At 30.5% G+C, this 22191-nt stretch overlaps 5 protein-coding genes across 19 annotated transcripts in view; 2 read left to right on the top strand and 3 right to left on the bottom strand.

Moving 5' to 3' along the window:
- LOC106788110 overlaps nt 1–2895 on the top strand; it is a 10891-nt gene extending 7996 nt beyond the window's left edge. For all 5 annotated transcript variants that reach the window (XM_014751072.1, XM_014751073.1, XM_014751074.1 and 2 more), the window contains 6 exons: nt 98–319; nt 410–627; nt 711–924; nt 1982–2165; nt 2301–2403; nt 2490–2895. In XM_014751072.1, the coding sequence (XP_014606558.1) occupies nt 98–319; nt 410–627; nt 711–924; nt 1982–2165; nt 2301–2403; nt 2490–2597 (1049 nt within the window). In that variant the 3' untranslated portion in view covers nt 2598–2895. The remainder of the gene's footprint in view (nt 1–97; nt 320–409; nt 628–710; nt 925–1981; nt 2166–2300; nt 2404–2489) is intronic.
- LOC106788115 (metalloendopeptidase OMA1, mitochondrial-like) overlaps nt 1–22191 on the bottom strand; it is a 212597-nt gene that overhangs the window by 65281 nt on the left and 125125 nt on the right. The gene's annotated exons all lie outside the window — the stretch shown is intronic.
- On the bottom strand, nt 3147–11472 carry LOC106788111 (liprin-beta-2). Of its 7 annotated transcripts, XM_014751079.1 has the most exons (13): nt 7395–7603; nt 6868–7079; nt 6634–6767; nt 6190–6547; nt 5913–6074; nt 5687–5818; nt 5440–5614; nt 4907–5202; nt 4648–4824; nt 4162–4533; nt 3984–4080; nt 3438–3522; nt 3176–3368 (listed from the first exon to the last, which is right to left on the bottom strand). In XM_014751079.1, the coding sequence occupies exons 1-12, from the start codon at nt 7477–7479 to the stop codon at nt 3479–3481; spliced, it is 2244 nt and encodes a 747-aa protein (XP_014606565.1). In that variant the 5' UTR covers nt 7480–7603; the 3' UTR covers nt 3176–3368; nt 3438–3478. The 7 variants fall into 7 exon arrangements, with proteins under 7 accessions (XP_014606568.1, XP_014606566.1, XP_014606563.1 ...); XM_014751082.1 differs by lacking the exons at nt 6190–6547; nt 6634–6767; nt 6868–7079; nt 7395–7603 and adding exons at nt 8731–8888; nt 9042–9180; nt 10786–10990; nt 11195–11472 and having other exon boundaries at nt 3147–3522; nt 3880–4080; XM_014751080.1 differs by having other exon boundaries at nt 3147–3522; nt 3880–4080; nt 5533–5614; nt 7395–7604.
- Nucleotides 11736–16544, top strand: LOC106788112 (zinc finger protein 600). Of its 4 annotated transcripts, none has more exons than XM_014751084.1 (6): nt 11736–12004; nt 13056–13271; nt 13394–13625; nt 13734–14002; nt 14105–14440; nt 14532–16544. In XM_014751084.1, coding segments are annotated over exons 1-6 (1515 nt in total). In that variant the 5' UTR covers nt 11736–12002; the 3' UTR covers nt 14992–16544. The 4 variants fall into 4 exon arrangements, with proteins under 4 accessions (XP_014606570.1, XP_014606573.1, XP_014606574.1 ...); XM_014751087.1 differs by having other exon boundaries at nt 11736–12008; XM_014751088.1 differs by lacking the exon at nt 11736–12004 and adding an exon at nt 12274–12486.
- Nucleotides 12226–22191, bottom strand: part of LOC106788119 — an 18924-nt gene continuing 8958 nt past the window's right edge. Inside the window, exons 5-6 of one of the 2 annotated variants that reach the window (XR_001381863.1) lie at nt 19161–19381; nt 12226–12241 (exon numbers count right to left, since the gene is read on the bottom strand). Coding sequence is in view for 1 of the 2 variants with exons in the window: in XM_014751101.1 (XP_014606587.1) it covers nt 19221–19381 (161 nt within the window). In the remaining variant the exon portion in view is untranslated. Of the gene's footprint in view, nt 12242–18573; nt 19382–22191 lie in introns of those variants that run through there. The other variant, XM_014751101.1, reaches the window with a different exon arrangement.

Raw genomic sequence — 22191 nt, 5'->3', positions numbered from 1 at the left:
AATTAATATATAATATATATAATATAATAGTTTATATATATATTATATTATTTATTTATATATATATATAACGAATTGTATTGTTTATATTATTTAGACGATATAAAACACATGGATAGATTTAGATTTGGTAAGCAACAACATGTTGTTTATGGTGAACCAATGCCTCAAAATATCGACTTGGAAGAATTATGTCCACATCAAGAAACATGTCCTACATGTCATCCCATGAAATGTCTATACACCGATATCGATGGGTACGTAAATGTTCAACCATTACGTAACGTCAATTTCACAGGATTGCCGTCAAGATTAGTAGGTAAGTAGTTTTTCATCGTCATATTTATCTGATCCAATAAATTACTCTCTCCCTTATATACATGTAAATAATATCCGTATACGTATATAGATGGTGTAATAGAAGCAGTAGGTAAACCAGTATTAAAGGGAACCATGGATGATCATTATGGTAGTTGGATGCACGATCCATCCCCAAGATCCGATGGTATTTCGGATAAATATTGGGTGACCAGAAAAAATGAAACCTCTTATATATTGGAATATAAATCTAAAGAACATTTTAAATCAAAGACACCACAAAAAATCGAATTACCATATCCATTTCAGGTTTGTATATCGATAATAATAAATATCTCATTTCTATATTTATATATAATTATTAATTAACCATAAATATTATTATATTATAGGGAAACGGACATATAGTATACAATGGATCATTTTTTTATAATCCTAAAAATCGATCATCAATCTTTCGATTCGATCTTTACCATGGTCAAGGATGCGATATATTTTTCTCCAAATGCGAATTACAATTACCCGGTTTATACGTTAACACTAATAATTATCTTTACACGCCTAATCATAATTTTAATTACGTGGACTTCAACGTTGACGAAAATGGTATGCTGATTTAAAATAGTCTGTAACAATTTATTCTTTAACACTAGATTTATGGAAAGATGTTCACTATTCTTTTTATTTAAAAACTTACAAACATTATTTGAATGAAAAAAATGAATTTAATATTTACGTATATTTCATTAAAGGCATTATAAAAATCAATATATATATATATATTTTTTTTAAATAAATATTTAAATTTTATATATAAATGAATCAAAAATTGGATCTCAATTCATAAATCTAATGTTTATAGATTTTCTTAAGGATTCTTATGGGTTTTCAAATATCTACATGTGTGTACTTGATAAAAGCCGTATGTCTGTCTCTGTTTGTATGTATGTCTATCTGTCTGTCTGTCTGCTGTATGTCTGACTGGTAGCCCACGATTTGCTATGCCTCGAAGGTGGTATGCATTGCATGCACTTGTGGTCTATGCGTACATAAAGGACGGGATTGTGTGGTCAGACGGCACATATTCTAAAGCCGATAGAGATCAGCTAATAACGCGTTATGAAACACACGACGTGTATGAAAGCAAGTAGTAATATGCGTACACCATAAATATCAACGAGTTTTCTATTATACATATACGTTATACTTTCATCCTTTGATCTCTATTGGCATTTAATACTGTACCACTATCGGACATTTTTAAAAGAAATCTTTTTTTACTTTCATTTTTTATATATAATATATATATACGATTCATGTTTATAAATACGTTGATTTATTTTTATATTATATTTTTAATATATATTTCTTATTAAAAAAATATAATAGATGTTATATATATATATATATATTGAATGTGTGTTCTATATAAAAATTATATTTTTATATGTATAAGTATAATGTTAAAATTTATTATTATAAAATATATATTTTTTATTCTTTTATTATTACTATTGTTAAATTGTAAAATTTGTAAAATATGTAGTTTTGTATAATATTAATTAGTTATTATATTATAATATACGGTATTATGCTAGTAATTATAATATTCAATATATATTATAAAAATTATTCATATAAATTGTATTTTTTTTTTGTATAGGTTTATGGGTAATTTATGGATTACCATCAAATAATACGATCGTGATGAAAGTGGGGGCTACTGATCTCAGTCTTCAATACGCGTGGAACATCAGTATTGATCACCATAAATTTGGAGAGATGTTTATTGCTGGAGGAATTTTATATGCAGTTCATAGCGTAACCGATGAAACTATGAAAATTCGGTAAGCATTTCGAAATAAATACATATAGGTAGAATAAATAAACTTATTTACTTATTCACGCAGAAAAAAAAAAAAGAAACATAAACGAGATATTATTTTGTAACGCGGTCTACTGAAAAAATAATTATTTTTTAGATTAGCTTTAGATTTGTACAAAAATTCAACAGTGGATGTACATTTGTCATTCTCAAATCCATATCATAAAACTACAGCTGTCAGCTATAATCACAAAACGAAGGTTTGTAATATTTAAATAAATGAATATAAATGATATATTTCGATTTTATAATTGTTTGTTTAGATAAATAAGAAAATGATTTGCAGGAGCTGTATACATGGAATAAAGGAAATCTATTAGCTTATCCTGTAAAATATCAAGGTCTCATTAATGTTACATTAAGAGAGGAGCTCAAAGATACGGACAACGCCTAATAAATTGATTTAAAATAACATCTGTGATAGTTCACCTTCGATCGATATCACCATACTAATTTACCAATATCTATATAAACCGTATTTAATATTTTACCCTCTCTACCATGATCTCCAAGTGTAAAATAATCTCCTGTGGAAAACATAGAAACTAAAATGAGTAATTATACTCGAAACATTTTTTATATTATTTGTGTATTTACTTTTATCACGTATATTATATATGTAAACATCAAAAAAAAAAGAAAAAAAAAAAAAAACCAAAGAAGACAAAATAAATATGTCATTTTAAAGATTACAAATAGCCAGCAAAGCGTTTTCATTAATTATGTTTCGTTGTTTCCTTTTTTTTTTAGTAAAATATTTTTTCGATACATATTATTTAATACTAAAGTATCGAAAAAATGTATACTAACAATTAAATTAATTATATTATATCTCTCATTATAATTATTTCTAATAACAAATTAGTCGAATTACTTATAATATACAAGAATTATTTTGCTATATACGAAAATATAAATTTTGCAGCGCGTCAATCATTTATTATATTGAACAATTATTATTATTTTGATATAGGGTTATTACAAATCTGTATTGAAAATACATGACATAATCTAAACACGTTATACATTAGCAAGGCACCTATACTGTCCTGTTATTATTTCGATTAGAAAAATTGTTAATATAAACGTTCGTTTCGTAAAAAAATGGTCCCCGTTTGTTTACCCGTGATTTATATTTTTTTATATCACCACTATTTTCTCTTTACTAATAAAAAAATTGTCTGTCAGTCAAATTTAATAAAAGCAAATATTTTTTTGGTATAAAATGAATTACCTAAAACATTCATTGTACAAAATAAATTTTATGTATGTTCTTCATATACAACCAATTACTTTCTTTTGCCCAGTATCCTCTAGATCTGAAAATAATCAATGTTAGAAATGAAGAAATGTTTTTAAATTAATGATAATAGATGATGAGATGAATTATATGCAGAAATTAATAAGCAAACCTAAAAGGGAAAATATAATAAATTAAAATACAAAAGCGAAATATATAAAATATTTAGTAAATAGTAAAGAAGAACAGAAAAGAATAGTAATAGATTACTTTGAAAGAAATAAGGCATTTGATAAAAACAACTATTCTAATAATCAATTATACAACTTGTTCGTTTCTATAAATAAAAAGAAAAAACATAATATATACCTGCACCTTTATAAATTTAATTATAACAAGCAATGCAAAATTGAAATATTAGTCGAGTTAGACTTACGAGTTAGTTAAGATGACTGCTTGAATGAATCTGTGAATATGGTTAGAGTGAGGGTGAGTTCAAATTAGGACTGCCAGGTGTTGACGAAGATGTTGATGGTGTACCTGGTGGTGATGCTTCCAAAGGACAAACCAGATTTCCATAATCCACTTCGTTTTTACTCTTTTTACGTTTCAACGTGAACTGAGACTTCTTTGGTGCCTGTAATACAAAAATAATAATATATTATTCCTATGTAATATATATAATTTGTTTTTTTAATACTATCACCGATATACCAACCTTCAATCTAGCCGTAAGAGTTAAAGGTACGAATCCAAGTGTACTTTCCATCTCTCTTTTATGCTGCACAACTTCTCTACCAAGAATTTGATTAAAGTGAGTTGTCAAATGCCTTCTTAATAGAGTTTTTGAAGGCGGAATGCTTAATATGGTTGCTAACAACTCTGACGTGAAACGACCTTCATGGATCATTAGTCCACCATGCACTCCTGAGCCTCTCATATTGGGTGCATATTCTGCAAGGTCAACCACTCTTAACCATTCCATCACTCTGTGATTAGTCCATAGCGTAACGTTACTTCCATCTGCACCGTTCCCACTTACTGATCTTCTCTCCAAATTGTCAAATTCAAAATTCAGTTCCCTCAAAATCTATAAATTAAGATTAATTATGTTAATTATATTTACACAATAATATTCCACAAAAAATACAATTTTAATTGATTTATTATCACTTTTCTTATATATATATAAACTTAATATTACCTGAATTCCTCGTCGTAAACTAGCTGCATGTAGCTGAGCTGTCACACCGAGATTCAATAAGTCTTCTGTTGTTAATCTATGTAATACTCTACCATCAACTTTGGCATTATGAAAAGCTTCTTTATGTTGGGGTAATCCAATATCATCTAACCATCGTAATACCGCAGCACTGTCCATCTACAATGAAAATCAAAAATGGTTATCAAAAAAATACATCAAGTAAATTGATGTATATTAATAAAAACATTATTTACACAACCTTCTCCGAACCAAGAAAACCCTCTGCATTAGATCTCTCAGATTCAATTGCATATAGTAATTTCTTTCTGTGTAATATATTTTTGATATCAAGTTCCTTTTCAATTTGATTTGGTGTTGCATCAACTAATTTTACACCGGTAGCTCCCCATCGTCTTAATTCTGCAGCATAACATTCCAGACCAATACGGGATAACCAATCACCAACTTCTTCTATAGACAATTCTGCAAGGGGCTTTGGTGGTGCTGATTCTGGTTGAAAACTTGACTCCCCAATTACTGTTTTTTCTTCTTCCGCTGAAGAAAAATAAAACAAAATAAAAGAAATATATTTATTTGTTTTTAATATTATATATTTTAAGGTACCATCCTGGTTATATATGGCATTATTATTTACATTTAAATATATTACTATGGACTTATATTTTTAAAATTGGCTTCTCCTTTGTCAACAAATGGTTATTAAACGAATTGTGTTATCAGAAACAAGCAAACATGACATAAGCATGCTTAAGTAAAGATTCATTTAAGAACCTAGAATAGGAGCTGATAGACATCTCGCAGAAATTCCTCTAACAGCCAATGGTACTGTTGTGTGCTCTCCGGAGATTAAATTGGAAACCTTACCAAACGCGACTCCTTTCTTCGAAGATGTTGGTGGCCTTGGAAGACTGCTATATTGACCGGCATGTCTACTGAATCTCTCCCCCTATAGAAATAGTAACTGTAGATTTATACTTAAGACAAATATATATGAATAATGTTTAATTATAATACTTACATTGGATAATGAACTTGTATTTCTTAATGCTAAATTTTCATGTTCTAAGCTAGCCTGCCTGAGTTTCAGTTCGGAAAGAGAACTAAGAAGCTCGAGTTTTTGTGTCTCTAATGCACTTCTTGATAACACTTCCTTTAAAATAATACAAAATTAAATTAAAATTAAAGTTGCATTACTAAAAAATCCACGTAAACTTAAAATTTAATAAGATATAATCATATGTAACCTTTTGTAAAGCTTCTTCCATTTGTCTGAGGGAATGCTTTTTTTCTTTAAGCATATTTTCTAATTCTTGAATTTTGCTAGATTGTGCATCGACTTGCTCGGATAGAACTGATACCTCCATGTGAAGTGCACCACGTTCGCTTTCTAATTTTTGAAGACGTTCCTATGAAAGAAAACAAACACTTTAGAGGCTTTAGAAATAATTTGATGATCTTCATTTTTTTTGAATAAAACAAATTTGCCATTAATTATTAATTTTTCTTGCACATTTAATATACCTCAGTTTTACTATAGTAGCTATACATGTGTGAGTTATTGCCACATTGAAATTGCTGTAAAGAACAGTAATGTGGTCTATCTTTAGGACAGCATATTAAATCACTATGCGATTTAGTCCTCTGATTATGATCAGTTTTACTTTTAAATCTTCTTCTTCTTCTATCCAACGAACCAGCACAACGACCTACTGAATTTCCAGAAAGAGAAGTAGTGCTATTTGTTTTGTCACTGGAATGTAAATGACATTCCTTCAAAGGCAATGAAATTTGTTGCATATGACAAGGATACATTGTGTGACAATTGCAACTTAAAGGAAGATGATCCTTGCTATAATGACGTGGCAGCTCGCTCTGGATACTAATTTACATAAATAGATCATTTTTTGAAATTAATTTTGCATGTCCTATTTTATATATGTCGAAAAAATTAACAAGCACATGAACCTTGAGCATGGTGTACTATACAAAGATGGAAGTGTTGATAAATGATTTGGATTAGTTTTAGTTATTGGTGTTCCACAAATATTGGACACACTGCCTTGAAGATTTATCATCCTATTGTATTCGAATAGACAACCCTGAAGTGTGATATTACAAGTACGCGTTAATTTGTGAAAATAAAATGTTTTTGATATCAGATACGAACAATGATTTCATAAAATATATTTTTCTAAATACCTGACAAAGACAAGTTTGAGACCTACAACCACTATGACAATCTTCAACAAATCTAGACGGATCAATTCCTATTCTGTGTTGGTAATCTTCAGCATATTCCTCACCACAGCCTGAATTAGACGTTTCAGAAGAATCATATCCTTCTGAAGGTGTCCATTGACTATCCCAGTGTTTTATAGTTGAAGCAGCTTCTGACGAATCCGACTGTGAATCTAAATTAAATTCGAAGGACTTTTTTTACTATTACTAAGATAAGACTGAATGGTTTTCTCTTCAAATTTCTCTTGTAAAATTAGTTAATCTATATTTAGCACCAAGTGTTTCTACTTAACTGATAAAGATTCTATTTTTATTTCATTCTAACAGAAAAAGGATGCTTCGAATAGTTTTGCTTATAAGAATTTATTTCTAAAGTGTTAATAATAATTAACATAAAGAAATTGATTTTTTAATGATACTACTCGTGTCATTATTTATAACCCAGTCATATAAAAAGAAATAATTATGAAAATATATTAATTAAAGACCTTTCCTATGTAGTTTATTATCTTCTTCCATGGTAGCAATTAAATTCTTGTATTCTTTAGAATAATAATTCCACGTATTATCCATTCTTTATAAAAAAAACATCTTCTTTTAAAATATCATTATTGCACCACATTATTGAAACATATAATCTAAACTCTTGAGTTGGATCATGCATAAATGTATGCCACATAAAACACGAGAAAATAATATTGGAAAAAAAAATCTCTTCAAGTATTTAGAAACTATTTAGTATGATAAAAAGAGAGAGAATAAAATAACGAATAATAGTAGTCTACAACTTTTACGAAAGTATTTTATATCGGTTTAAAATTTCAAAATTATTCAGCACGTTGAATATAGATGAAACACAGTCTCATATGCTAAGCTCAGCTTCGTCTCCATCGAAACTAAATTTAACATCACAAAATTCATCGTGGTGAGGAGGAAGAAGACGAAGAAGAAAAAGAAGAGACGTAGAAGAGAAAGAGAAAGAAAGAGAGATTGTAACTTATAAATAGAGCAAGTGTGTTCTCCCTCTTTATTAGTCGGGATCGCTGCCCCTTCTTCTCAATAATGATGAGAGATCAAGGATGAAGATACGTATATACATATATGTGGTGAACAACGTTGAGGGATAACACATGCACATTATCAATCAACGATATCTGTATGAAGATTCGATTAAGAGCTATACATTATGAAATAAACACCTTTGTGTTTTTTTGAATAGATTCACCTGAAAGATACATATTTCTCATGATATAAAATCAATCAATGAAAGGATGAACGGGAATGATAGCCTTTGATAAAAAATATATAAATTATAATTTAAAAAAATGTCTCTACGTGTCGTTCTTGTTTACGAAATAAACAAAACACGTATCATCATAGAGATCGTTAGTAGCATGTCTCCTCTACTAAGAACGTCCGGATGTAGACTAACATACGTGAGAAGCATTTGACTGGGATAAACACAGCACATGTAACACGTGCATAGAAAGACGTGCGCGTGCCGGAAATCAGTCCGGATATGCGCACCACGTGTTTCATTGACATCTGCGCTGATTGCGAAAGATAAGTATATCCGGAAATGGGCCATTAATAATAACAACCATAACGTAAAAAAGGAACAAGAAAAAAAAAAAAGATATATAAGAAGAAGAGACATGTATCATTTTCTCTTCTATTGTTTAAGTTACTGAACTTTTCTCCCTTTTGAATTTGCAATCACGTAAGCACGTGTCAGCTACTACTAATGTTATTATTGCTGTTACTACTACTGCTGCTGCTGTTGCTGCTGAAAGTAACATAGAGATGATAACGATGACTTCTTACCGGTTGCATCCACTGCATAAAAATTTCAATGGTGCTTGCATCCGGCGGGGGAGGTGGAGTAGGTGCACTTTTTATTGCTGCTACGAGATTTCTTGTTGCTTCTTTCACGGAATCCTTCCATTCTGTGTTCCCTTCAACGACGCCTTCTGCACACGCTCCTACAATCCAACAAATAGAATATAAAATAAATAAAATTAATATGACAAAATTAAAAATTCGTTAATCAACTCTATGTTATCTTGTTATTTTTGTGAAATTATTAAGAAAACAAATATATAATTATCTTATGTATAATTTTTGAAGATTATTACCAGATATTATTCCATCCATTTGTAATAATGCAGCCTCCAACATTTTACTTGCCTCACTCGAATTTTTTGATAAGAAATTCGACTCGTTCACCTGCACCGTAGTGTCGTTTCTCTCCTCACTTTTTCCCATTACTTATCACTGAAAGAAAAAATAATATTAATTTAAATGATAACATCTTAACAAACAAATGATAATTTTAACGTTTTGTTATTTATTTCTTTTTTAATAACACATTGTTGATCGGTTGTTAAATCAACAAAAAAATAATATTATATATATTTCATATCTGATAATATATAATAATTAAAAAATATAAATCCCTTATTTGAAATATTTAAAGTGTGTCAATTAATATAAAAATAAATCAAATACTTAATTAAATGCAACAAACAATATTACAATAACGACTTAATAAAAGATTTGATTATTTCATAATGACATAATTTACTTGTATATGTATGCATTATGCAAACAAGAATAAACTCCTGACCGGTCAACAATGTGATAAGAACATTAAAAACAGATCGGTTTCTAATGACACATTGCACGCGACTCTCTGTCAAAGGAATGAGTCATAAGATTTTATTTCAATGATGCGGGTTCCTAATATTTACCGAGTAAAAAGAACCAAAGAAAAAGAACAAGATAAGAAAGAAAAACAAAGATAAAATTAATTTTCTTTATCCTCGAAAGTATCATCGGTTAACAAAGTGAAACTACTTTCACTTGTAATTTATCAACATTACCAACAATATCATCATTTCAATCTATCAAATTTCTATTATTTTATATCAAACAATAAAATGTAATTAAATCTGATACAGTTTATATTTAATCTAACATGCATATTACAAACATTAAATAAATCTAATCTAACAATAAATAAGATTTCTTGAAAAAAAAACAATAACAAATGATCATTATCAATCTTATCTGTAGAATCGAAGATGATAGATTAATCTTACCGTGTCGTTTCATGATTTTCATTTGGATCGATGATTAAACGTATATGTTACTGTTAGTTAATTAAATTTTACAAAATATATATAAACGTGAATAAGCGAATATTGTGCGAACGGTCAACAGGTACTAAAGAGCAACGCCCAATGGCTACGCCACCATAACGTATTCTGCGTTCACATTGTCTCTGTCTTTCTTTCTCTTCGTATCTTGTTCTATCTCTGTCCCTCTTCCACTTTATAACTAAACTTATTCTTCATTCTAACGTAAGATCATTCTAATAAACTCGGTTATGTATATAATATATATATATATATGTATATATATCTCACCCGAAAGCATATCTTATTTTTTTATAACCTTTGATCGTATTATCATTACGTAAAAGTAAATAATCCAGTTATAATTAGAAATAATATTCGATGAAGATCATCTCAAAACTAAAAGAAGAACGTTATATTTTCGCGAGATCGTATGTGTAAAAAAAGAAAATAAAAAAGAGAAAAAAAAAATGAATAATAGTATATTGAAATACAAGCGTGAATTTTATCTTTATTTATTCAGTTGATTTGTTGATTTTATTTGCAAAAATGTCTGGCGAATTATGTTAAGTAAATTTATTATTCGAATTGTGTGACGATTAAACGCATATGGGAGAAATGTGTTTTCTCATATTGACGCTAGGCGTCGCGCTAAAATAAATGATACATATTGTTTTTATTCTCGATTATACGATAATCGATTACTTATCTCGATCTTTGAATCTCGATTAAGTGAAGTTACCTTTTCATGAAAATTCGATGTCCTTAATGATGAATGGAACCTTATGATCCTTTTTAATGTATGCTTCTCGAACGAAACATTTATATATCCGATTATAAAGAAACAAATGTATTTCTTATCTTTTCTATCATCGATCGTAGGCTCATATAAAAAAGCGTTTTATCTTTATTAAGATGAACTGTCGTTGTTATCGCCTATGATTTTCCTGAAATAAAATTGAACATTGCAAGTTTAGAACTCGCGATAAATGTACTATATGTATTCGCACTATTAAACAAATCAAATTCAATAAAAAAAAAAAAACAAAGAATTAATGTTATATTTTCATACTTTTTATAATTCTGACGCATAATGAAATTATTGGAGAAAATATCTTTTTTTTTTCTTAAATAATAGAAAAAGCACGTACCGATTTGGGATCTTCGCCACTTTCTTTAACACGGTGGATCGATTTAGCGTCATTCGATTCGAATCTCATACTCTCGATCCGCTCGATTTCGATCATACCGCGAAATGTCACGCGCTTACTTGAAATTATCCTTTCTTCCTTCCTTCTTTCGTTATTATTAAATCCAAATAAAACTTATACAAATAATTAATCGAGTTAATAAACGAAAAAGCTGAGATTGCGCGTGACGTTAAACGACGCGACAGAACGACGACGACGACGACTACTTGAAGTCAAAATTGATTATAAGCGTTACCAACCTTTGATTGGTCGAGAAATAAAGAAACGAGAAGAACTAGGTTATGTTCGAGCCAATTGAACGAAAGATTGCGCGCGAAAATATACGAAAAAAGCCGAAGAACGAATAGCGGTATTTTTGAATGAATTCAATCATTGTTCTTATTGATTTTTTTATTAATTTTCCAACGATTCAAATCTATTTGATTTGATTTAACGAGCAGACAAATCAATAGAAGATAGAAAGAGAGAGAGAGAGAGAGAGAGAGAGAGAGAGAGAGATAGAAGATACCTGAATATGAAGTAGTTATCAGAAATGGATTGGTAGCAATGCTCACCGATATCGGTGAGCGAGGATATGGATACTTGGTATACTTCCGTTACGTTTCACTTGCCTGTCTGTCGTTGAAAGAAGGAGGAAAAAGAAAAAGAAAAGAAATAAACATTGTGGAAAATGCGCGTGGTGTCGTGAAATAGAAGAGAGAAATTCCGTGGGTTGAAACAGGCCTTGTCAACCTACTACTTTTGAGGAATGTGAGTAAGTAAATAAGACGCGTGTCCCGACCTCTTTTCTTTTCTCTCTCTCTCTCTGTTTCTCTTTTTATCTATCTGTCTATCTCTCTCTTACTTTTTTCTCCCACTCCTATCACTCTCTAGGTCTTTCGCACTCTCTCTCTTTCTCTTTTTCTCTCTCTCTTCGTCTCTATCTCTATCATTATCTCTCTCTCTCTCTCTCTCTCTGCTCTCTCTCTCTCTCTCTCTCTCTCTCTCGCTTTCGACGGCGCTGTCTTTCCGCGGAAAAGCCGCGAAAACTACGTCACGAGTGACGGATTCGGTCAAAACTGGGACAAAGTGCAGTGCACTCTGGCATTGCGCTTTACCCACCAGGTGTTTCTATGCCGTAATCTTCCCAGGATTGGGTAATACTCATACCGTTGCACCTTGCTCTCGAATACCTGCTCGATCTTCGATACGAGAGTCTTGACACACAACTAGGTACCAGGTTAAACTGACAGGTAAAGGTTTACATTCGTCATTGTCTCTTTTGGACGAGTTAATTGTATGCGTGAAATTCGACCTGTAATAATACGTGTACCGTCGTGTCTACTATATGATTCGGCAGAATTCTACGTTTTAAATACCTACGTGTATTTTACTCTCTCCATTGGGATATATTTTCTTATATCTTCGATCTGAATTCAAAAAGGATACGTGTCCTACTATACGAGTATACGTATGTATGTATATATGTATATATATATATATATATATATATATATATATATATGTAGATAGATGTATGTGAAATATATATATATATATATTTTTTTTTTTTTTAATACTGTAGTAAGACGAAATTCATGTTAGATCGAAACTTTGATAAATGATAAATGTCTTACGGGCGTTTCTCTTCAAGTTTGTTCTTTCTAAAATGTCGGAATTATATCATTAAATGATATATTTGTTGTCATTTTTATTTTAGTGACGTGTTGTCATATTTAATCGTAATATATGAGATGTCATATATTATATTGTAATCAAAATTCCAATGGTAATTGTTACAAAGACACTCTTAATGGTGCAGGTTAGATGAAGGATTCAAGATAGTTCCACCGTTTGGTATCATGTCAGATGGAGTCGATGGTGGCGGCGGGGAAAACGAGGTAGACTCTCATTCCTCTTCGCATGCAGAGGCTGGTGATTCTTCTAATCACAGAGAAGAAGAAACATTGGATGCAGACAACGAGGCAGCTCTTAATACTAATTATGATAGTAGTGATGGAGCAGTTCCAGCATTTAGGTTTGATTAATTTTCAGATCCTTTAGAAGCCAATTAAAAAAAGAATATATTAGCATGAAGCCGCAGTACATTGATCTATAATGTAATATGATTTTTTATATATTACTTTGACGCTTTCACAGATGTGATCGGTGTGACAATTATGAAACTATAAATAAGACCGCATTTTGTGCTCATCAAGATCAATGCATTGGAAACGGTGAACCAGGAGAAAGCACAGAGAGTATCGATGGACCTGAAAATGATGGAGATGGAGATGAGGGTCATTCAGGCTTGCGGGCCCACAGAAAAATATTTGAGTGCGATGTTTGCAACATGAAATTTTCTAATGGGGCTAATATGAGAAGACACAAGGTAAAATTATACATAATGGCTGTTGTACAAAAGATTAAAAAGTGATGATCTTACGTGTATGTATCATATTCATTTTTTGTTTGTTTTCTATATTATTTTACTTTCTAGATGAGGCATACGGGTGTAAAACCATATGAGTGTCGTGTATGTCAGAAAAGATTTTTTCGTAAAGATCATCTTGCAGAACATTTTACCACTCATTCTAAAACTTTACCATATCATTGTCCAATATGTAATAGAGGTTTCCAAAGACAAATTGCCATGAGGGCGCATTTCCAAAATGAACATGTAGGACAACAGGATATGGTCAAATCATGTCCATTATGTAGTTATCGAGCTACTACAATGAAATGTCTTAGGTTGCACTTTTTTAACAGGTATATTAGTTATCGTAAATAATACTTTTTTTAAAACTATATTTGCAAGTATAATTATAATCCGAAGAATACCTTCATTCAGATATATGTGTTTGTGTTTAGACATGGAATAGATTTAGATAATCCAGGACCAAACAGTTCAACTTCAATATTAAATAGTTGCACACCTGGGGAAGCCATGCCATCTGCTCCCCTATCCGACAGTGGTGACAGTACTGGCAATAGATCAGCGGACAATGCAACTCCTCCAATGCACTTTCTTACTCCTCACGTTGAAATATCCATTCCTTACCCAGAACAAACTACCAACCAACGAAATTCAAGTCCTGCTCCACTAAATGGTGATAGCCCAAATAGTCCACAAAGTGCAGATAGCAATAGTAATGCTCCAAGCAGTAGTCATCATCAATTATCCATTAATAGTAGTGGCATTCATAGGTAAGTATATTACTATTTAAAAATATTTCATGAAACACTTAACTTGATTGTTCATATTAGAGAGTATGAATAAATAATCTTATATTACAAGGAATGTGGGTGGTGGAGAAGAAGCTATCACACCTTCAATCTCTTTAATCCCTATCAAACAAGAGCCAAATAGCAATGGTATGGAAGATAGTGGAGCAACATCCAGTAATCTGTCATTGCCATCGTTAATCAAGGTTTCACCATTGAAGACACTATTGCGAGATGATCTATGTCGTAAACTTTCTACAAGTTGCAGTAATAATAATAACACTAATAACAATAATGGTTCAAATTCCAATTTACATTCGAGGGGTGAACCCCCGACATCGACGAGACCTGATCCACGAAGCAGCGGTTTACAGTGTACACACTGTAGAATTACTTTTCCAGATCAGACATTGTACTTTCTTCATAAGGGTTGTCACAGTGAGAGCAATCCATGGAAGTGCAACATATGTGGTGAGCAGTGCTGTAACTTGTACCAATTTAATTCGCATTTATTGAGCAAAAGTCATCAGTAGCAGCGAACAAAAAGTATGCAATGGCATATCATTTTTCACTCTTTATTTAAAACCATCTTATCCAAAAAGGGTACGTAAAATTATACGTAAAATAACATCGATATATGAGCATGTGCCACGAAAATATAAATATATGTATATATAGAGAGAGAGAGAGAGAGATTATATATTTAATATATATATAAATATATTTATATTTTCACACACTCAAATATAAAAACTCGATCCCCAACGAAGTACTTTTAACAAGAAAATACACATACATATATATAGATATATATATATATATATTTATCCCGACATGTAGTTCTTTTAAATTGTGAATTTTGGTAATAGCCATGTGCTGCCTTCCCCTTTAAAAATTCTGCGCGTAATGGGAAGATTTGTGCCTTTTTTCAAATTTGCCGACTTTTACTCGTCCATCATATTGTCATCATACGAACGATCCGTCCATAGAGCTTTACAGAATTATTCCAAGCTCTATAAGTAGTATTAACTTACAATTAGATATATACGTATATATATATATGTATATTGGATGAGACATCTAAAACTAAGCCTGCGAATATTTTGAAAATATGTTGAATGTATCGAAAAGGTTGATACAATTTAAGGTGATAGCTTTTATCTAAAAATTATAAAGTTATAATTTGGTTATCGATATAAATTGATATTATTGTAATTGCTGTGTATATTGGTCCATTTTAAATAGAACATATTTCTTTAGAGATATTTTTGTTTTATAATCGAAATTAACCAAGATAATAAAAGCTTTCAATTTTAGCTGACTCATCCGATATATCCTACAGATTAAACACATTAAAACAGTCTTAGACTGTTTCAAAAATGAACAGAGTTAAATAGATAGATTACCAAGAAAAATGAAGAACACACAACACATTTCTATTAGATATCTTATTTAGTTATGCGGCCCAAATGCTTTCGAACAGACACGATGTATTTTTGAATTTACTTCTTAATTGAATTATCCTCAAATATATATAGCTCACATACGAATTTAATATATAAATAATAACAGAAAACAAAATACATACATATGTATTTAGTATATATTAAACTTTGCCTTTTCTTGCACTTTCTTGCACACACTCACGTTTAACACATCAGAATAAACACAACATCGGGTTAGTTAAAAGCATTTGCCGTTTATCCTACTAATTCATGGTGATATGTGGGTTTTAACAGGTGGACAATATACTTCACTAGCTAAAAATTTAATTAGCGAGTTGATGCGTATTGCTGATTCACCTGTTTTAGGTAGGAATGTTATATATCGGTACAGCCGATAATGAGGATAACATGTACAGGGCACAAGCCACCAGGCATGTACTATATAAAAGGCAGGTTCGGAGATTTGACCTTGACATGAAATTAAAAAAGGAAAAAGAAGAAAAAGAGAAAAGAGTTTTGCAGATACGTATTATTTCACGGTAGATATATACCGTATTACTTACAACAGGGTCATATTCTCTGCTTTGCCTTTACTTCGAAGATTATTTTATATATAAATATTTGTACAGAGAAAAAAAAAACAAATTATTAAGAGATGAATTCGATATGGAAAGAAAATCGAAATAGTGATTACTGCGTACATGGCAAGCATAATAATTAATATTATGCACAGATAAATAAATATATATTTATATAAGGAAAAGAATAGAGACACACGGATATATACGATTATATATACACACACTCAGAGAGAAAGAGAGAAAGAGAGAAAGAGAGAAAGAGAGAGAGAGAGAGAGAGAGAGAGAGAGAGAGAGAGAGACACACAACACACTGCTGTAAATGGTTGTAGTTATTTAATAATTGTTCTGTATATCTCACACAGCATAGTATTTAATATGATCAATATTATTTATTAGCATATAAGTAATTTATTATTGCTTTGCATTCCAAGAGATAAAGTAGTATATTATTGTAAACTAATGATCAGCGTTAACGGTGCTTTTTCTTTAGAAATTCATTGGATTATCTTCGTAAATTAATAATTAGCACATAAAGTATCTTTAAAGTTAATAACAAATTATTGATCAATAATGTTTATTTTAAAACAAAAAGGATACGAAATTCTATATATATATATATACATATATATATGTATACTGGATCTTTAGAAAGAGATACAAGACTTTTAAATGATTATATTTAATCTGCTACATTACATACATTGATGATTTTGGTATTAAACAATATCTGAAAGCTGGATATGCAATACAATAAACTATTTAAATATAATTATTTAAAAATATCGTGTCTCTTGGTGAAGAACCTGTATAAATATGTGTAAGTTATTGAATTTGTTAATAGCACTGTCAATCTTTATTGAAGCATCATTGACGTACAAATTTTTTAGATACCTTTACAACACTGTGTGTTCATCATATTAGTTCGTGAATTTTTTATGGTATTGTGAAAATAAGTGCCTGATTTAAATGATTATATTTCTTGAATTTGATGATTAATTTGTGTCATGAGAAGAAAAAGAAAACGAGAAAAAAAAAAAACATGAAAACTGATTCCGACATCGGTTTGTAGAATTATAAAAAAAAGATTTTTGTCCAATCCCATATTTAGAGAAAGATATATATATATATATATATATTATATATTATATATATATACATATATCTATATATGGACCAGAAGCGTGCCCGCATTTACCACATGTGCTTAGAATAGCAATGCCTTTACAACTGTGATCACGTTTACAAAGAAATTAGTCTTAAACCTAGAAGATAGACGTAAAGGTATTTAGAAGTATACGAAAATATGATGAACACAATTTCGAATAAAAAGCCTTAGGTGCAGCCCGCCCTCTGTCCCTCTTAATTTATATGAATAAAATTAAAATATATTTAATTCTATAAAAAATGGGAAAAAAAAAAATATATTGTTGATGTTACTACGGTGTAATGGGTACAATTTAAATACATAATTCTTACATGTATATAAGTAATAGACCGAAAGACTCTCTCATCAGACACGTATTTTTCAATTCTCCAATATCCCTAATATTGTTCCTTTAATATTAAGATTTTAAAGATGAAACAAATTCAATTATCTATCTGTTATTCTTATAATGAAATATTTTAATATAAACAATTCTAATAATATCAACGAAAATTCTATATACAATTTATATTTATATATATATATATAGAAATAATACAAATAATTATCTAATTGTTTAATTAATCTCTCTGGGTAATTTAAATTTTTAACAAATTTAAAAAAAAAAAAAAGAATAAAATAAATCCTCAAAGTAAATTTGTCTCTTCAAAAATCATAAAAAACTTTTGGAAAAGTAAAAGGATTAGAAAAAGAGAGAGTAGTGTATACTGTTGGACAAAGATTGCCTCTACACATTTTATAAATTTTATTTTCATAACAATCATTTGAAACGTGTATGAATACAAAGGCTCGTGTGTTATATTACAAAATGTCCACTTTGTTTTATTTTTTGTATATTTTATTTCTCTTTCTTTTCCTTATTATTATTATTATTATTTTTATTTTTTTTTTTAAATTCCTTATACATTAAAACTTACGAGAAAGAAAGAAAATAAATAAATTTGTGAAGAAATCTTCTTCTGGATATTGTGTGGGATAAGAGTGTAATGGTCTCTCGTTGCTCGAATTTCACTCGAGTGTCGGGGACCAATAATAATAATAATAATAATAATACAATAAAGAATGATATAACATTATGAAATTTTTCTTGGACAATTTTCTTACAATTAAATTATCAGGAACCAGGTATAGAAATAGAAAGGTTGATAATAATACACACGTAATACACATCACACACATTCGTAATCTTAACAGAACCAACAAGCGTCGTTTACTTTTACAAAAAATGGCAATAAAGAATTAAATCTTAAAAGTAATTCTTTAGAAAATATATATCTCTCGTACACATATTATCGTGTTATCGATCAAGAAGAGGAGGGGGGTAATGATGGGGAAAGAGGAGAAGGAGGGTAAGAAGAAAGATATATATATATATATATATATACCTTTCTATAAATGTGTACTAAACATTATATGCACCGAGATTTTTCCATAGAACGTCATTGTTCATCCAGCATCCGGTGAGATGCGAGAGAATAATTCCTTTGAAGATTTTCTTTTTTTTTAATTATTCTCTCTCTCTCTCTCTCTCTTTCTTTTTACTCTTTCTTTCTCTTTTGCATTTAGTTAGATCAATCAATGACGTTAGTCTTGTGGCTGAGAATCGTTTCGATGTTTCGATGAATCCGCGCGATTTGTGAACGTTTACTTCTCAGTGTCTCCTCTTCCTCGATGTAGAGGTTCCCACCCACTTCCGGCCAACCAGCCACCACCGGAGTTTCGCGTTTCCGGTCTGTAAGCAAGAGGAAACAAGTGCGATCTACCGACCAATCAACCAAACCGAGTACTTCCCCAATTCACCTACGTTGTTCAAGGGCTCTTTCTCTCTCTCTCTCTCTCTCTCTCTTTCTGTCTGTCTGTCTCTCCCCTTTCCCCCTTTCTCTTTATCTATCTCTATCTCTATCTCTATCTATCTCTTTCTTTCTTTCTCAATCGATATTTATCCAACGATGTATACTTCCTGTTAAAACTCTTTTATTTCAAATTGATTCGCTAAACGTGATAAAATTTATCGAACGATTTGATTATTGACATTGATCGAATTAATTTATGTATGTATATAGATACACACGTTTCGTACATATATATATATAAGAACTCTCTTTTTCCTCTCTCCCTTCCATCCCTCTTTCGTTATTTTTAATTCTCAGTCAATTGATATTTATCTAACGATATATTATACTTCCTGTGTGTTTCTCTTTTATTTCTAATCAAATTCGTTAAACGTATTCGTAGTTCTCGAACGATCGAATCAATGTACATGCATTTATACATATGCATAAAGAGATATATGTACGAAAAGTATGTATGTATGTAATGTACGTATGTGTACATGACATACGTATGATATATCGTCTAATGTTGTTGAGCCTAAAATTGGACGCTAGGCTTGATTTTCAGCATCACGCGCGTCAATCTTGAAAATGCAAACTGACGCATGTTCTCTCTCTTAACGATGAAGATTCTAAAGTTAGAAATACGAATCCCGGTTGAGAATGAATGAAAGCAGGCAGATAAACGTTAGGGTGGTAACAATCATGTCATTTTGTTTTTATCATGTGATAAATAATTAAGTAAGAAGTGTGTATGTGCGTTATCCCTCTAAAGGCCACGTAAATACATAAAATAGAGAAATTATCAAAGGCCATGGCACCTAGCCACAAATTTGCCATCGTCTTGTCTCGTCTATTTTACTAGTACTTACAAACAACCCCGACTATTTCCTGAAATACACCAGTAACGTAAGCTTTCAATTCAAACATCGCGTCCTGCTAGATCGTATAATCATTAGATTTTCGTTTATTGTCATCTACTACTTCAATAAGTATTGTAGTATTTCCACAATTTCATTTGTTTCTATTAATGACAACTGACATTTCATTCATATATACATATAAATATATCTTCAACTAATTTGACATTTTCTTTTTAAATTTGTCCTTGTAACTATTAATAACATGATTGTTTTAAATCAGATGATTTATACTCAAAATGTTCTTTAATTAATGTGTTGACTTTAAAAGATTTAATTATCTGTATAATAAAACTATAATGTGATATTAATAATTTAGAGATATATAATTCAAGCAATGAATATCATTTAGTTGGTAGGATCAAGTTGCAGGAAACGATCGATTGAATGAAATTCGTAAAAGGTGGTCGGGTCCTAGTCAAGGATCATTATCGAGGATAAAGTTCTTTACACGTTCTCTCCCACAACGTACGTGACGTTATACGTGGCGTGAAGCAGCACATTTAACCACGGTTACAATCAAATGAATTTGTTATTTACTCCCTATTTGAAATCCCTTACCCTCCCACTTCCCCTACTCTACTCTATTCTATTCTACTCTACCCTACCCTACCCTATCTCATCTCTACCCCTTTTCCATCCATTTATCTCTCGTATACTAAGCTCGATCATTCTTCGCAAAACGTTCGTCGCGAATGCGTACGCAACTATATCTACACTGAGGGTCAAAATCAAAATAGGGCTTTAAATTAATGTAATGTGTATTTAGCGAACGAATAAACACGAACGATATATATATATGTTACCGTCATAGCCGGAAATCCGCCATTGCTAGTAATTCTTTGGCATTCTCATCAATGCAAAAAGCATTTCAATGAAGTCGGAAACAGAAGAATTTTTACAGTATTTCCTAAGCATTGAACGTAATACTTTAACATTCTATAGAATATCTAATTACTATTTAAACAACGATGAAAAGAATACATTCTCGGGCATAGACACACATACGCAACCCCCCCCCAAAAACTTTTCAAAGAAATATCAGAGATTGCAATGCTATAAAATGTACATCTTTGCAATTTTTTTGAAAAGTTTCGGTAAATATTTTTTATACTTATAGTAAGCGTATTTTAATAATTTTTATATTAAATTAAAGTACACTATTTTGTCTACACGTAGAATATCTTATTGAGTTATAAATCGATTTGCAAAGGTTCATAAAATGGCAAAGAATGCACTGCTGTAAGTTGTGCATCTTTGCAATTTCTTTGAAAAGTTTCGGCAAATATTTTTTATACTTTTWGCAAATAGATTTTAATGATTTTTATATTAAATTAAAGTGCACTCTTTTMTCTACACGTAGAGTACAAATTTGTGTTATAAATCAATTCGCAAACGTTCAAAAAATGGCAAAGAAAAGTTGGCGTATTAGGCAATGTGAGTAATGCCTAAAACCAGGCATTGTTAACAATACCGGCCTAGGTTCCAAACCACCCCCGGCAATGTTAACAATGCCTGGCCTTAGGCATTATTCACATTGCCTAATCTGCCAACTTTTCTTTGCCATTTTTTGAACGTTTGCGAATTGATTTATAACACAAATTTGTACTCTACGTGTAGAGAAAAGAGAGCACTTTAATTTAATATAAAAATCATTAAAATCTATTTGCTAAAAGTATAAAAAATATTTGCCGAAACTTTTCAAGGAAATGGCAAAGTAGGAAATAAATTGCAGCATCGCATTCTTTGCTATTTTATGAACGTTTCCAGATTGATTTATAACTCAAATT

This window comes from Polistes canadensis, unplaced genomic scaffold (genome assembly GCF_001313835.1).
Source record: "Polistes canadensis isolate GaletaPanama2010 unplaced genomic scaffold, ASM131383v1 scaffold_126, whole genome shotgun sequence".
NCBI lineage: Eukaryota > Metazoa > Arthropoda > Insecta > Hymenoptera > Vespidae > Polistes > Polistes canadensis.
The sequence above is the reverse complement of the archived record's forward strand: the minus strand, read 5'-3'. Positions and strand labels throughout refer to the sequence as shown.